Genomic DNA, 16,302 nt, shown 5'->3' with positions numbered 1-16,302 from the left:
TTATATGGTGGATTGAGACGTTAAACACAACAAATAAATCAATCAACGGTGGCTTGAAATGATCACTGCACTTGTTACTATATTCTGACACCTGCGGCGAGAGACTGCCACTTCGCACACTTGGTGGTCCTGTACAGTGCTGTCAGCAACGTACTACTATATATACTCCATGTTCCCGCATGTAGAGATGACTATGTTCGGATTCCACGTCACCAGTACGGAAACCACTGCGACGCGCTTATGACGGTCTATACAACGTCATGCATCCATCGCGCGGTCAAGCATTTTACATACAAATACACAGCATGCGTTCCCGGTATAAAGCTCCCTCATTCGTTACGATATTGAATCATGCGCTGTGCACAATTGCGACGACACGTGTGTTTGTTTACATCGATCTGTATAGCGCTCACCTTTCTGTTTTCTTCGCCGTGGTATCGTAGGTGACACAACGGAACACAGGACTTTCCCACCATATTGAGAAAAACTCCTTCGGCGCGCGCGAGCTCGCAAAACGTTGCCCACCGGCAGTCGCAAGCTGCCATCTGCTGCTGTGCCCTAAACACGGCGGCTCGTTGTAGTTCATGTAAAGGGTGCTTGGGGCGCCCTGTTACACGGGAAAAGCCGCGTGTTCAAAGAAAGAAAGAAAGAAAGAAAGAAAGAAAGAAAGAAAGAAAGAAAGAAAGAAAGAAAGAAAGAAAGAAAGAAAGAAAAAGTGCTCAAGGTCACGAGGCACGCGTGACGTATTTTCTTTGCCCCTGTCGTCCCTCCCTGTTTAGCTTCCAGCGCTTTCGCCGGGGCGAGAGAGGAGAGAACGCGATGTCAGCGTGCGACAATTCTTTAACTCCGCTCGTACTGGACGAATTCTTAAAATTTTTTGCGGCGTTGAATTCGTGAGGCAATAAGCTATTTTAGTGAATCTATCTCATGGTTACTTGAAAAGTTGTTTCAGGGCCCCTTTAAGGTAGCACCTGTTCCATGGCCATCCTCCATGGTGGATTCCACCACGTATACTGAGGAATAAACAACCAACCAACCAACCCCAAACTGGAGCGTTCATTCTCTCACTGTTTCTCGTTGTTGTACACCCTAGGCTGCTGAATGTAAATTTTGGTTTAGTGACGGCAGCTTGGTTGTCTGGCAGCAGAACGCTGAACTTTACTTGGGTCCGGACTTGGGGAGAAAAAGGGCCACAACTTCTAAATCAGGAAAAAAAAAAGAAGTTTCATGTTTCCATGATCCACCTCAGTCCTTTCCTTTCACTCATCGGCAGTAGTGCTCTGTATCGAAGATCTTGTGGACCACCGACATGCGATGGATGTTACGTCGTCGTCTCTTTGGCACTGAGTTTAACGGCGGCATAGACACCTGTTTGTTTGCTCTGTACGCTGGTGATGTCACGCACAGAAACCGACTTCTTCAAAACATTCGTTCGCTCTTGTATAGTGCACCGTATATGCACAGGCACACGTAAGTATGAAGGGGTTGGGGTGGGGGGGGGGGGAGCAGATGAGGGCAACACTGTTTCATTCTGGAAGGGGTTCACTAAACCTGCGTTGTGCTTTTACTCAACTGTCCGCATACCATCATTGATTATAGTGGTGGGTAGTGAACATGCAGGGTTTCTTACTTAATTGGCAGCCCATGACCCTTCATGTTGCTTCCTTAAAAACTGACGAAAAACCCTTGCTTGAGCCACCGTCAAGTGGTCTTGTCTTCTTCAAGGCCGAACGGCGGCTTTCAGCGTTATATATAATATAACTTACTTCTAATTTATTATTATTTTTATTTGCAATACTGCCAGTCTCTAGTAAGACGATAGCAGGTGGCAACTCTGCACAGATGTTATAATTGCTCATCATAGTAAAAAAAACTGTAATACAGAACATAAAAGCAACATCAACCTGGCACTCTGTACATTAGCAATATTTACACAACGTAATAAACAAAATATAAGTGCATACAAACTTCCGTAATCATCGCATTTTGGTTCAACTTAGATGAGATGTCAAAACCAAGTGTCATAACAGTGGCCCTAGCAAAGCAAAACCCTGTTTAAAGGGTTTTTTTTTTTACTCTTCAAGATGGCCTCCATGTCTTTTTTACCATACTGCTGCTTATTCAATCCTCACGCTTGCAAAGCCTGGAACTAAGGGTAAGCCATTGTAAGAAGCGTCATCGCTTCGTGTTCGTACTAGCGTTCCTCTCGAGACGGGGTTTTTTTTTTTTCGAACTCGGCCAATAAGAGGGTGGGTGGGAGGCACTATGATGAGAGGGTGCGCTTCCAAAGAAGAACCCAGCACAACCGTATGACCGTATGCCCTCATTCTGTTGCGGGCACGCCAGCCCAAGCGACTTCGTCGTCCTCATCGGTGACCTCCGCCGTTGTGAAGGGAATCCTGTCGCAGTTGTAGCGGCAGCCGAACCGAGTCCACGGGTTGTCCGAGACGTTCGCGGGTCGCACCGTACTTCGAAATTCGTTCTCTTTGAGAACGCTCGCCAGGCGGTCCGGCCTATTGGTGACTATGGCGTCCACGCCTCGCCTGCGTAAGAACAAAACGTAAGAACAAAACGAAAGAAAGAAGAAGACTTTACAGCAAGTCCCATACTCGAGCATTTGATGTCGAGAGCCCAATTTACGCTATACATTGGTAAAACACTTGTTATACAGTTCTCGCAAGACAGAGCAAGTTGTACTGTGAGACCCGAATAACCATAGCGGCGTCAGTCGATTGCATTCTTCCCCGTCCCCCAACAGGCACACATGTTCACTGACGTTGCTATCTTCTCTCTTACTTTCTTTCTTTCCTTTATTCCCTTCATTCTTTCCCTTCAGTGCAGGTTAGCGAACCGGACGCGCATCTGGTTGACCTTTCCTGATCACATCACAAGACGATGTCACTATACGACGTCACAAATGTTTTAATATATGTGCCTTCATGATGGTATTGTAGCATCACTCATGATGGCACACGGTGACGTCACAACATCACGTCATTATTCGCGCAGCTATAACGTGGGTTTTTGTACCACTTCATTCGCTTGCTGTGTTTTTTGACACCTAAAGCTTTCGCATTGAGTGTTTCAGCTCTCACACCAAGTGTCCCACTTCTGAGCACCCCAAGTTAGGATACAGGAATTCAGATTCATTATCCCGCGAAATAGCGACAACGGCTTACGAAATGGCAAACATATCGCAAGGGCGTTATGTTCGGGCTAGTTAGTACGACGTTCTCAGTGTTTTGAGGCTAAATTATGATCTAGGAGCTTAGCGGGGCTCAGCCACAGTAAAAGAAATCAACGGTAGGAGTAGGTTGGAAGGCAAGGTGACAGGGAAGTCTCCCCTTCTACCACTGTTTCTCTTTACGCTATGTTTGTTCTGCTAGACATTCAGATCGTCGAACGTATATCGCACTCGCGATTCGAATGCGCACCTGAGCGCCAGTCGTAGGTGCTTCGGCATATCGACGGTCCACTGGTACGCTTTCTCGATGAAGTTGGACGGTTCTCCGGCGTCGCGGTTCTCGATAATGCTGTTGATCCTCCAGGACGTTCGTGCGTAGGAAATGCAGTTGGTGGCGCCGTCCCCTTGCCACCGATGGCCATCAATGTGGAGTTCCCGGTACAGGTTCTCGATGGGGTCCAGCTCACCGTTGCCGCTCACATCGAAGCCTGCATGTTATAAGTGAGATGGGAAGGGGAGATATCCCTACTGAAACGTTCCGTATGTGAGTACAATAATTCCATATGTTTCCATAATGAATAGATATGCTTTTTATATATTTTTCATATATTTCCGTAAGATTCTTACGGAATTATACGGAATTATTGGACAACGCATACGGAACGTTTCAGTAGGAATGTATGTCTCATTTTCGTTTAATCCAACTAGTGTTCGTATTGCGGCCGTACCAGATAGTCGTGTCGTTACACGAAACAGCCTATTTCAGTGAAAAAGCGGAAACCAAATGCAAAAAGAAAGTACACAATGCAGTCTAAAAGGTATCGTGTCTTAGATTCAATTAGCACATAAATGCAGTACAATATAACTGCTTACAACCTAACAATCTACGACAGAACACGGTCTTAATCAACATTAAAATTGCTATAAGTAATGTGAAAAGAAGTAACATCGAAATTGTTTTGGGAAATTGATTTCTTTATTCAATTACCGTGGAAGCTCGAAGGCTTTGCGGAGGGGTGGGATTATATACGGTGGCCACGGTACAAATGTAAAGAAGAGTACTAAAATATTACAGATGCAAATAATAAAAACGTAGCAACAACTAGTAGGTCAATTGAATTTAAAATAAGAAGGATACAACCTAAAAGAAATAAAAGCCAAATAAATCCGACAGAGGATGTCGGTGGAGACCACATATCAGATAACGTGTCTCTATACGCTCAGTATACAGCTAGAAACGCATGAACTGAAGCGATGTTCAGTTTGACACGAAGTGTCGCCTATTTTGTGAGAGGATGATCAATGCGGGCCCAGGGAAAAGGAGGGGTATAGTTACAAGTTGGTGGCTTGTAGTGCAAAAAAAAAAAAAACAGTGAGTTTTTTTTTCAAAATAGCACTGTAACATTTTTTGAACACCTTTAAAAAACGAAGCCGATCGGCACCCGAACTTCCTGCGAACGTACGAGACAAACATTGAGTAGTACGTCACATGGAGTTCAAAGTCAGCGAGAAATTTCTCAGCCTTCTCGCAGCTCATGATTCCATATGTACCCAAAATTAACAGCACTGAAAAATCGCTCACAAATGCTCATGTGCGTCGCTTTTAACATCGCGTGAAGAATGTAGGTGTGAGGCACGGCATAAATGGAGCTTTGTAAACGCTCAAGAAGCTGGCTAGGTTGTGCGACAAAAATCAAGATCCCATGGTCGCGGCATCGCATTTTGTCGATCACGTGCGTGATATCCTCTACCAAGGGATCGCATAATAGACCACTAACTGATGAGGTTGTGTGGAGTCCTTGGCATGATGCCAACAGTGCAACTGTGGCCATAAGAGCAGTCCGAGATTTTTTAAAAGCCACTGGACTGGATGTGCGTCTATGGCACTGCGCCAACCTGATGAGACTGTACATACCCACCTCCTTACTACACCGTCGTCATGGATTACGCTTTTTCCCCATTACCCTCCTCCTGTGTAGAGTAGAAGGCTAGAACACACTATTGCTCAGACTGACCTCTCTGCCTTTCTGTGAATACACCTCTCTCTCTCTTCCTGCACGCTGCCGGGTACGATAGAAATGGAAAGGAAAGTAATAAGTGTAACCTTAATGGTCATTAAAAGAGCAGAGGGGGTCAGGGACACACACAGATGCTAAAAATATCGAACAATCAAAATAAAAAATAAGAAATGGGCAGGGAATTGGGCACGTAGACCATATTAGTGCGGGTTATTAAAAATAACAGACTGTATTACAAGATAAGGCAAACGCACGAAGCAGATACAAAACTATAGGTGGACAGATGAGGCGAAGAATATCGCGGGTGCGACATGGCCGCAGAAAGCGCTGGACCGGACTGATTGGCGCGGCATGGTAGAGGCCTTTGCTCTACAATGGGTGTTGTCAGGCTGATCATAATGATGATGATGATTATGATGATGATAGTTCTACATTAATACAAATGTCGTCGCCAGAAACTTCTCTTTCGGAGGAAGTTGGGAATAATTTCTTGGTCGCATTTTCTACCTTTAATTTTAGTAAATAATTTCAGTAATTATTTTCTTCCATTTCTGGCAATTCGTTGCTATCACTGCCGCTGAGCACAATGAAATCTGCGAATTTCAAGTTTGCTATGGTATGTGATTACCTATTTTGGCCATCATTTCGGGCATTTCGCGGCGAATGGTTTCGGTCGCTCCCAGGAGGAGTTCCTTGTCATCGACGCTTGCTACGGACAGCAGAACGTTCAAGGCCTTGTGGACCGGCACTGCAGCCAAAAGTGTGGAAACAGGAGATCGACAAAGATAACATCGTAGAGTGAACGAGCGAGCAACAAGGCCACCACCACTCGCCTGTGCAAATTATTTCTCGCATACGTTCTTCCCCCTTTTGTATACTGGAGCAGCAGCTCATGTTGCTTTGTCATGACTGGAACTTAATTGCAAAACGTGCATCTTTCACAAGTAAGCAGCCAAACGGATATATGGTATCCTTTACCAATGCACAGCAGTTTTATGACCTGTCTATCACTACTTTTTCAAGACTAACCACCTCTTCCAGCAAACCACCAATGTAGAGGATACGTTTTCGACAGTGCTAAAGAGTTGGCTTAGCTAAAGTATAAAAAAAAGGGAAGTGCAGGCAAGATGGAGAATATAAACTTGGTGTAAACAGAAGTCTTCTTGAAGGAGTATACTGAACATTTCTCTGGAAGTGTTGCAAGAAGTGAACGAGGAGGAATAATGAACGAAGGCGCACGTAACTTCTTTTAGTAATTAGGCTCGAAGAAATATATTTAAAAAAGTCTTTCTCTTGTCAGTTTTTTCTCGCTTGACCGCGCGCTCGCTCACTGACGCCTGTTCCGTGACGGAAATGACGTCAGTCACGTCTTGGGGGCGCCGGCATAAAACACGTTTTTTTTTTTCGGGAAAACACAATAGTCCCATTTTCTGGTCTATCTGAAAAAAGAAAACGCATCTTTTGCGCGTGACTCCGAACAAGCAAACGGCTTGTCAGAAGTGTCAGCTCAACTTGGCTGATTACGTATACTATATACGACCCAACGTTCATTCACTATTTATTGCGTAAGCCTGCATCAGTTCCTAGATCATTAAAGCAAGGTGAGAACATGCGCATATTTTTCACACTTGTGAATGCAACTGAAAAACGCACACACACACACACACACACACACACACACACACACACACACACACACACACACACACACACACACACACACACACACACACACAGACACACACACACACACAAAAGCTATGCTTCTTAAAGCACGAAACACCTTTCGTGTCATATTTTCATGCACACGTATACATATTGCTTGGCCATTTTCTACACGTATGCTTTCTTCGCAAATTTGGTTGCTATGAATTTCACGTACCCAGCCCCCCGCCCTCTTGCGAATATTTTTTATCGTAAGTTTTTATTACATTTCCCATAGATAATGAGGATAATGAGTAATTACATTTGAGGGTCAGTTTCTTACCTCCAAGCCAGAGATGATTCTGAAGTTTTCTTGCGATGTCGACGCCTGCACGGTACTTTCTCTCTTGATATAGAGAGTAGGTCTTGAGATCCAAGAAAAGGAAGACAAGGCGCTTTTCATATATGCCGCCGGCTGAAAAACAAAACAATGTTGTTATGAAGCAGTCCTGTTATCGCTCCAATAACTTACAGAATCTCGGTAGATGTGTCACAACGGAGTTATCTCCGTGGCGGGCTATAGTTGGCACGGGATGAATCTATAACCATTAGACCGCCTTTCAACCCTTCTGGAGTTATTAAATACTTTAAACTAAAAAAAAGGTAGAGGTGTTGAGGTTAGAGCGATGTTATGACGCGCGCCTCCGACGACGTTACGAAGGGCGCCTCGAAATCTCACCGCTGCAACCACTGTTTCGAAAGACGGCGACGCCAACACGGTCCCGAAGGCGCCACTGCTTCGAACTCCGCAGGGAAGGTCACCAGCCGTTCGGTAGCGTAGGTTTCTCAGCTCGCGACTGTTTCTGCGCTGAGCTGATAGACGAGCGGACGAGACGACGGTGAGTTAAACAAGGTTTATGTACAGCATATATACAGAGGCGTTACAAATTCGGCACTGGGGCCGACAGAGACGCGAAGAGCCGAGCTCTTCTCTCTAACACATAGCTCTACTCTCAAATGGGTCTGCTAACATATAGCTCAACTCTCTATCACATAGCTCTCTTCTCTGACACACACCTCAACTCTTTATCACATAGCTCAATTGCGACACACATGTCTGCTCTCACATAGGACTGCTAACACATAGCTCAACTCTCTATCACATAGCTCTCTTCTCTGACACACATGTCTGCTCTCACATAGGACTGCTGCTCGCGACGCGCCGCAGGGCTTCTTTTATATACACCGGGTGGATTCTTTGGATAACAAAATGTCCAACCAGAAGCACCGCTGGTCACGAGGTCAGACTCCTCCAATGGGGTCGCCGCTGGGCCGCGTTATACTTTCTCATCGAATCTGGAGAGGCTGCGCTGCAGTTGGCTGCACCCAAGGACGAGTGACGTCGCCAGGCATTGCGTCAGACCCGCCAGACAGGAAGGCGCCGGTTGTTTACTCGACGGGCTCGCGGCTTAGATGACTCACTGCACGTGCGCGCCAGAAAGGTGCCGTCGCGTGATAACGCCGTTAAGTCGTTGATCGCGTCAGGCGGGCTCGCGTGCTGGCCTTGACACAGATTTCCTTTTTCCTACGCACGGACGTTCGCTGCGGACTCGCAGGCATAACAGCGACTAGGAACCAATATAATAAAGGTGAAAATATGAAGGTGGAAGTTGTCCGCTCTATTGTTGAAATATTCCGAATTGAAACAGGTGGATTTCCTTGCGAAATTACTGAATTGCCGGTAAACATTTATTTATATCTATCCAAGACTTTTTCAGTAGCGATGTTGTGCTGTAGCTTTCTTGGCCAATCTCCTGTGATGAATGTGAGTCATTGTTTAATGATGTCATTATCATCATCATCAATTAGTGGTAATAAACATGTTACTTTGCCGTCTTGCCCCAGTGGACGTGCTTTTACACTGAGTTGCAGGGTACAGCGAGGTAGCCCTTGGGCCAAATATGTTAGCAAATGTAAGCTTATTTCACTGTTTACAAACACAGCCCCTTGATGACATCCGGTTTCGTCCACAGAAGTGCCAAAATACATAGCATCGGTGGGTAAGAAGAGCTTTAGAAAATAGCCCGCTGATTTTCTACACTTTCTTTCTCTTATTTCACAAAATATATTTAAATAAATGTTATTGAGCTACATAAAAATGATAAGAGATTTTTTTGAACTTTACGCACGTTCCTTTTATATGGAAAACTAAAGGGAGACATTTCTTACACTTAAAAGAGACTTGAAAACGTGCTTTCAGTTTTGACGTTAGGAGCTGGTAAATGAGGTGACTGGAAGTAATTTGGGGTACAACGCTTGTGGCCTTGCAACCATCCGTAGACCATCATTTTTTTTAAGTATCGCAGGCTTATCTTACAAAGAAACAGAAAATATTCAGCGTCACTCGATAGACTTGAGTTGTAACAGCGCGACAGCGACACCGAAAAAGTGTGCTTAGAAAAAGGGGTTAACGATTTCGAGTACTCTGTACTCTACTATGGGAGAGCTGACAGCCGCCCCTTAGGTCTCACACTTGATAAGGTTGTATCAAAAAAGGTGGGTTAGAAAAAGGGGGTAACGATTTAGAGCACAGGGTACGCTACTATGGGAGAGCTTAAAGCCGTCCCAGACGCAGAACTTTCAGACAATGTGCCTGTCTTTGACACGTATCGAAAAAGACTTTCACTGGGACGAAAATGTATACTGTAACCTACAGCACAAGCAAGATTAGGAAAACGGGGATATCCCTGGTAGGCGTCTCGACTGAGCCAAGGTTCGACCCTTATAAAATGTACGCTGAAAAAGTGGGTATTTCATTGATAGACTGGTCATGTTTTTTTCTCCAGCTACGTCCTCGACAGCGTTAGAGCCCTTAACCAAGCAATTGAATGCGTGCAATTATAGCTCATCGTTCGCTTATTATCTTTAATAATACGAATTTCCTTCGAAGTAAACATTGAAAACAGTACTCAGTATTCTTCATTAAATGTCATAAATCCGACTGCCTAGTTGCATAATGTACACACGCAGTTCCAAATGCTAACGATTCTAACTAAATTTGTTATGGTGAGTACCACAACTGCTTTTAAAAGTCTATCGGTGGAGTTTTAGGGGCGAAGCTCCTTACGCCGCGGGTCGTATGTCCCGTGTCATCGTAGTAGCCAGTTGGATTGTATTGAATGTCAACAAAAATAATGTAACACCATATACACGGAGTGAATGATGATGAGTGGGCTGAAGAGTCCGTTCGTGCGTCCGTCCGTCCGTCCGCTTCGCCTCACTCGTCATCATTCACCTCGTCGATATGATGTGATATTTTTAGTCTGTCTCTCACTGTGGCATTGAACCATGCGGTGTAGATGTTGCGAGTAGACTACTAGTCACTGTGATGTTTTTGACACTTTTCACGACTTAATTATAATTAAATACATGAGTATTACTTTATTATGTGTGCCGCTGCTGAGTTTCATGAAAAACAACTTTGCAAAGCCAATAGTAATCATTGTAGAAGGGACAAGGCGCACAACGTTGTGTCTATTTCAAGAACTTGAGGTTGTCCATGGCTTCTGTGTTTAGACAAAAATGTTTAACGATTTCGAGTACTTCGTACTCAACTATAGGACATGGCTTCTAGTAAAGCACTCAATCATACAATTTCTCGTGAAAATTTAGTCCATAATTTGTGAGCTAAAACAAGATTAAAACAAACCCACATAAACGTGCAAGGCTTGCACAAATCCAAATTGTTCTGCAAAATTTAGTGTCTTGCTTGATTTGCTGAACTTGTATTTATGCATCGAACCTTTTGTTTTCTAATTTGTGCCATTTTTTGTTCCAAACATTGTATCTTTCATTTCGTCTCAACATTCTTTCTTTTTCATTTGAAAACCGCATTATGGCGTTGAAGACTAATCCTAGTTACTTACGAGGTTATTAAAAAAATCGGCAGACCACGTACCTTGATAATCGACGTTATGCGAAGTACGTGGAGGGTATTTGACTATGTGGTAATTAGAGCACCATTACGAAATGACTCGAAAGATACGAACAAACGTGTACGCACAGACATACGTTGAACAGTCGCGTATGTTTTAGGTAACCAGTTGTTTACACTTGCGCAACGGTGCCAAACAGCACGAAAGAGATACTGGCAGCACCAGAAGGGGTAAGCTGATATGAAGTGCTGGCGCTCGTGAAGATGATATAGCCCTGCACTCTTATACATAAATCAACTTCACCGGATGGCGCTAACTCCATCTGACGTTAACCCGACGTGACGGCTGTATCATAGGAATACACATGCAATGCTTGTATAAATTGATTGATTTGTGAGGTTTAACGTCACAAAACCACGATGTGATTATGAGCGACGCCGTAGTGGAGAGCTCCGAAAATTTTGACCACCTGGGGTTCTTTAACGTGCACCCAAATATGAGCAAACGGGCCTACAACATTTCCGCCTCCATCGGAAATGCAGCCGCTGCAGCCGGGATTCGATCCCGCGACCGGCGGGTCAGCAGCCGAGTACCTTAGCCACTAGACCACCACGGCGGGGGCACTTGTATAAATGATGTAGTCAGCACTGGCACCATAACTGACGTTTCACTAACATTACGCCTGGCATTTTTTCAAGACTGTTTCGAGACCTGGCGTCGCTCTGTGGTAGAATACCTGATTGCCAAGCAGAATGCTAGAGTTCAATTCCTGCTGGTGCCCTCATACTTATCCCTTGCATTCGTCGGATGAGCGCTGTTGATTTCAGCTTTTTTTGTTTTTCTTAACGCTTTCGCGCTAAAATTAGCCACGTCTGTTCTCGTCGTCCCTGGGTGGACACAAATTGTCAATCACCTGTGGCAAACTCGCATACCTGCGGCACATACGCACCCGTAGTATACGGGTATGTGCCACACGTGTCTTGCGTAAAAGGTTTGGCGACGTATATACGCGACGAGATTGTCACATTCTTCAGGTCGTGATCACCGAGTCATTTTCGTCAAGCCATCTTGCCCTCCCATACTAACTTTGAGACAGAGAGACAGATAATATCAGAAAGGCAGGGAGGCTAACCAGATTAAGTCCAGTTTCCTACCCTTCAGCCCAGAAAGCCCCACGAGCCCTTCTTCAATTATTGAGGGCAACATCATTGAGCGACCGCCTATTAAACGTGCACTGCGTGAGCGGTGTGTGTGTTTTATGTGCAATGTGTACCTCCTCCTTCTCCTCTTGTCTCTCTTCTTCTCCCTCATTCCCCTCTCCTCCCATACTACTTATGGTTCACCCCAAGTTAAAGACGCAGGCTGCTATATATACTGTAGACAGACAGACAGACAGACAGACAGACAGACAGACAGACAGACAGACAGACAGACAGACAGACAGACAGACAGACAGACAGACAGACAGATAGATAGATAGATAGATAGATAGATAGATAGATAGATCGATAGATAGATAGATAGATAGATAGATAGATAGATAGATAGATAGATAGATAGATAGATAGATAGATGCTACGCGGTGCTGCCACTTACCAGTAACGTTAGGTTCGTTTCTCCAAATTACTGCTATCTGGCGTCCATGTCTCACGCGGTGCCTACTTGCGAACTTTTTTTGCGCACAACGTCAAATAAACGTTTTATTCCTTATCCCGAGACAGAAGACTCGTCTTTCGACGACCTTTACCAGGGAGGTACGCAAATGCGCCGTCAATTTTCAGGGATGAAGCTCTCTAGGGCCGCGGCTCGTTCCTTCTTTTGCAGTCGTAGTAGTATAGTATGTAGCCACTTCTAGTTTATGAGTTGCTGAACAGATGGCGTTGTGTGAATATGTCCTTAGGGATAAGATGGAGTTAGTGGTTCTCCCAGCATATCCATGGACTCAATGATGATGAGTGGGGCAAAGCGTCCGTCCACCTGTCCATGTGTCTATCCGTCTGTACATCCGTCCAATCGCCCGTCCATCTGTCTGTTCGTACTTTGTCCGCCTGCAAGTTCGTCCGTCTCTCTGTTCATCCATGCTTTCGTCTGTGTACCCATGCGTTCATTCCGTCCGTCCGTTCGTGCTACCGTCCATCCGTCCGTCCGTGCTTCTGTCCGTTCGTCAGAGTGTCCGTCCATGCTTCCGCCTGTCCGTCTGGCTGTCCTCCCGTGCTTCCGTCCGTGTGTGCTTGCGTTCGTGTGTCCGCGAGTCCGCCCGTGCGTTCGTCCCTCTATCTGTCCATCCGTGCGTTCGTGTGTGCGTCCGTCCGTCTGTCCTTCCGTGCTTCTGTCCGTTCGTGCTTCCGTCCATCCGTGCGTCCGTCCATGCGTCTGAATGGATGGACACTTCGCCCCACTCATTATCATTCACTCTGTGGATATGCTGGGTTTTTTTTTCTTTGATAAATCTCCGCCAACTAACTGGACTTTCTCTTCTCTTAAGGATGTTACAGGGTGATGGGTAAACACCCGATGCCGGCGCTGGGCGCTGCAACTTAGTCCAAGGTGGTCATATTTTAACCTGTGTCTCGCAGTATATGACGTGCCTCATAATCTCGAGGTTTCGTCTGGTAACATTTTATAGGATAACGTTAACTGCGATAACTACGTAGTATCAGTATTTTTTTTTATATCGCAAGGTCCCAAGTATACCCACATAAGGAGGAAAATAAAGGGCGGCAGTTTTATTCCAACTGCTGTTTATTGAAAGGACAATAAACGTCAACCTTTTATTAAGCACAATTCATATACCCACAAAAGCTTTGTGGAATGCTTGTGAGAGGTGTTCTACGACAGGTTTCATTTCATGGTTTCTTTCTATAAGTGCTTTCTTTCACGCTTTCTTTCCATAAATTTTAGTTCACCCCCATGTCGTCCCCCAAATCTTTCTGCGCGCATGTCTAAACTGGGTCTTGCTGTGTGTACACGTACTCTGAGCTGTTTATCAACAATGTAATCGTATTTATTCGTTTGCTCGCACGAATTGTGTAAAAAACTATCATAATTTCGTGGTTGGGTGCCCTGCTTAGCTATGACAGAAAGAGAAAGAAAAAAACAAAAATTGGGAGAAAGAAAGCACAGCATATAAACTTGTGTATTGTTGAAAATGATGGTAAAAGAAAGGGTAAGAAGTGATGCGAGGACATGGTGGAGGAAAAGAAGGAGAGACAGAGTAAAGCATGAAAAATCTTGTTTAGTGTGGTCCAGCAAAGCATAAATAGTTTCCCATATATACACTAGATGGAACTCTGATGCTATAGTGTCTACGGGAGCTGCAACGCACGGTGCTTCAGCGAGCATAGGAATGATGGGTAGTACATAGGTTTACCTTGTCTTCGTACTTTATGTTCCGTTTGGATTCGCGAGGTTTGAAGCATGCTTTGTCACGAAGCAACAATCACCAATAGTTTGTCAGTTATGATTCACCACCTTAATCTTTCATGCTCCACCAATTCGTATCGCTTCACAAAGTTCAAAACGGTTTGTTCTTTTACTCGGAACAAAAAACCAAAACAGATCATCAAACAAAGCCAAATGTACGTTCGAAGCAAGCAAGCACGAAGACTAAAGAAATTTCTGTACTACCCATAATTCCCATGGTGGCGGAATGATAGCAGCGCCAAAGTCTCCTCTATAGTTAATTTTAGGAAACTGTTCAGCAAAGGGGTGGTGAGAAAAGAAAGTCAGGGAAAATAGAAGTGATTGAAAGGTGAGAAGGAGGATGAAGGAGAGGAAAGAGGGGGAAAGCGTAGCATAGGCCCATTTTCACAAACCAACCTTGGCCTTCCCTCACGTTTTCCTCAAGTTCCTGTACTCGGTATACGTGTGTTATAAGGTTACAGGAATGGTAACAGGGTAAAATATAGCAACAAGATCGGTTCATGTGTACTAGCCTACTTCGTTCAGCAAGCGCAATAACGGCTTAAAACCAATAAGGAAAACTCGGGCTAAGGTTGAGGTTGGTTTCCGAGTACGGGCCATTATCTTGTACCGTAATGGGTAGCAAGAGGTGGGAAAGAGATGTGTGGGTGAAGAAAAGGGAAATGCCACCAGCTTATCTGAGACAGTCTTCGCACCACTCTTGCGTAGCTGCCCAATATTTAGGGCGCCTATAAAACCGAAGTTTTGTAAGATGTTCTTATAAAACATAATGAAATATGTGGAAGCGCAAACCAACGGGACACAAGAGAAGAGACAAACAAGCGCAGACTGAAACTGAATTTTCGCGCACATTTGTCTTATACAGACATCGTGACACGAAAACTAGAGAGATTGTGGAAGCCTTTTTTATTAAAAAGAATATTGATAGTTGTGTTAGTTCACCGTCTATATCACTGTTAGATTGTGAAATCTCGTTTCTGGACGACACCTGATCACGGTGGAACCTTCTCCCCAGTTTTTTTTCCCTTTCTCATCTTTCTGGTATATAATTTCTTCTCTGAATAAACTGAGTTTCATTCTGCGCTTGTTTGTCTCTTCTCTTGTGTCCCGTTGGTTCGCGCTTCCAATTATTTCACTATGAATTTGTACCAACTGAACTAGCCCGCCTGTCAACCTTTCTTGTAAAACAGCCTTACCCGTAGTTCGCCGGAGGTACCGAAGAAGCGTCGGCACTTCTTCGTAGCGCTGGCACCTCCTGAAGCAGTCGCAGGGCGCACCGTGGTAGAACCAGGCCGCCGATCCGTCTTTGTCGAATGCGACGTCCGACTCGATGGCGTTCGCACCTAGCTCCATGGCTTCGTCCACTTGCCAGATGGCGTTCGTCATGTGGTAGATGTTGTAGATGGGCCTCCGATGGAAGCCGGGGGCCTCGATGCAAGAAGAAACGCCAAAATACGGAGTAATCGTCGTAGCGCTTAGCATACTACGCGAAAAAATTATATCGAGACATGCAGAAGCGCGTTTCTACGTGTGGCAGGTTGCATATGCGTCAATGACAAACTCATCCTCGCATCTCCACACTCTTCTATTCGGTACGCTCGTTCCTGTGGTGCGCGTTGAACCTTTTTCTTAAAATTGCGATACAGACTTGACATTAAGCCAATAGTGTGTGTATGTACAAGATATGAGCCGTAAGGGTGATGTTGTGCGGGAAGTTAAGCAGCGTGTCGTGGAATCTCTTATTATGCATCGAGCACTCATTTCTGCGTGTCACTGTGGCAAACACTGGTTCCCAGTTGTAGACGGGGACGTTTTGATTGCAAACCTTGGTATGTCCACATCAGGGGTACTTGATGATGATTTGATATGTGGGGTTTAACGTCCTAAAACCACCATATGATTATGAGAGACGCCGTAGTGGAGGGCTCTGGAAATTTCGACCACATGGAGTCCTTTAACGTTCACCCAAATCTGAGCACACGGGCCTACAACATTTCCGCCTCCATCGGAAACGCAGCCGCCGCAGCCGGAATTCGAACCGGGTCAGCATTCGAGTACCTTAGCCACTAGACCACCGCGGCATCAGGGGTACTTGAGT

General features: G+C 45.0%; 1 protein-coding gene across 1 annotated transcript; it reads right to left on the bottom strand.

Moving 5' to 3' along the window:
- Positions 1-1,766: 1,766 nt before the first annotated feature.
- On the bottom strand, positions 1,767-15,614 carry LOC119179214 (dermonecrotic toxin SPH). Its single transcript, XM_037430284.2, has 5 exons — positions 15,401-15,614; positions 7,190-7,321; positions 5,831-5,950; positions 3,435-3,672; positions 1,767-2,543 (listed from the first exon to the last, which is right to left on the bottom strand). The coding sequence occupies exons 1-5, from the start codon at positions 15,588-15,590 to the stop codon at positions 2,324-2,326; spliced, it is 900 nt and encodes a 299-aa protein (XP_037286181.2). The 5' UTR covers positions 15,591-15,614; the 3' UTR covers positions 1,767-2,323.
- Between the last annotated feature and the right edge of the window lie 688 nt (positions 15,615-16,302).

This window comes from Rhipicephalus microplus, chromosome 7, assembly GCF_043290135.1.
Source record: "Rhipicephalus microplus isolate Deutch F79 chromosome 7, USDA_Rmic, whole genome shotgun sequence".
Lineage (NCBI taxonomy): Eukaryota > Metazoa > Arthropoda > Arachnida > Ixodida > Ixodidae > Rhipicephalus > Rhipicephalus microplus.
The sequence above is the reverse complement of the archived record's forward strand: the minus strand, read 5'-3'. Positions and strand labels throughout refer to the sequence as shown.

Coding starts and splice junctions, on each gene's coding strand:
- LOC119179214 (XM_037430284.2), bottom strand. CDS start 15,590: ATGACGAACGCCATCTGGCAAGTGGACGAAGCCATGGAGCTAGGTGCG. Junction 7,322..15,400: donor GTACCTCCGGCGAACTACGG/GTAAGGCTGTTT, acceptor TTTGTTTTTCAG/CCGGCGGCATATATGAAAAG. Junction 3,673..5,830: donor CGAAATGATGGCCAAAATAG/GTAATCACATAC, acceptor TATAACATGCAG/GCTTCGATGTGAGCGGCAAC.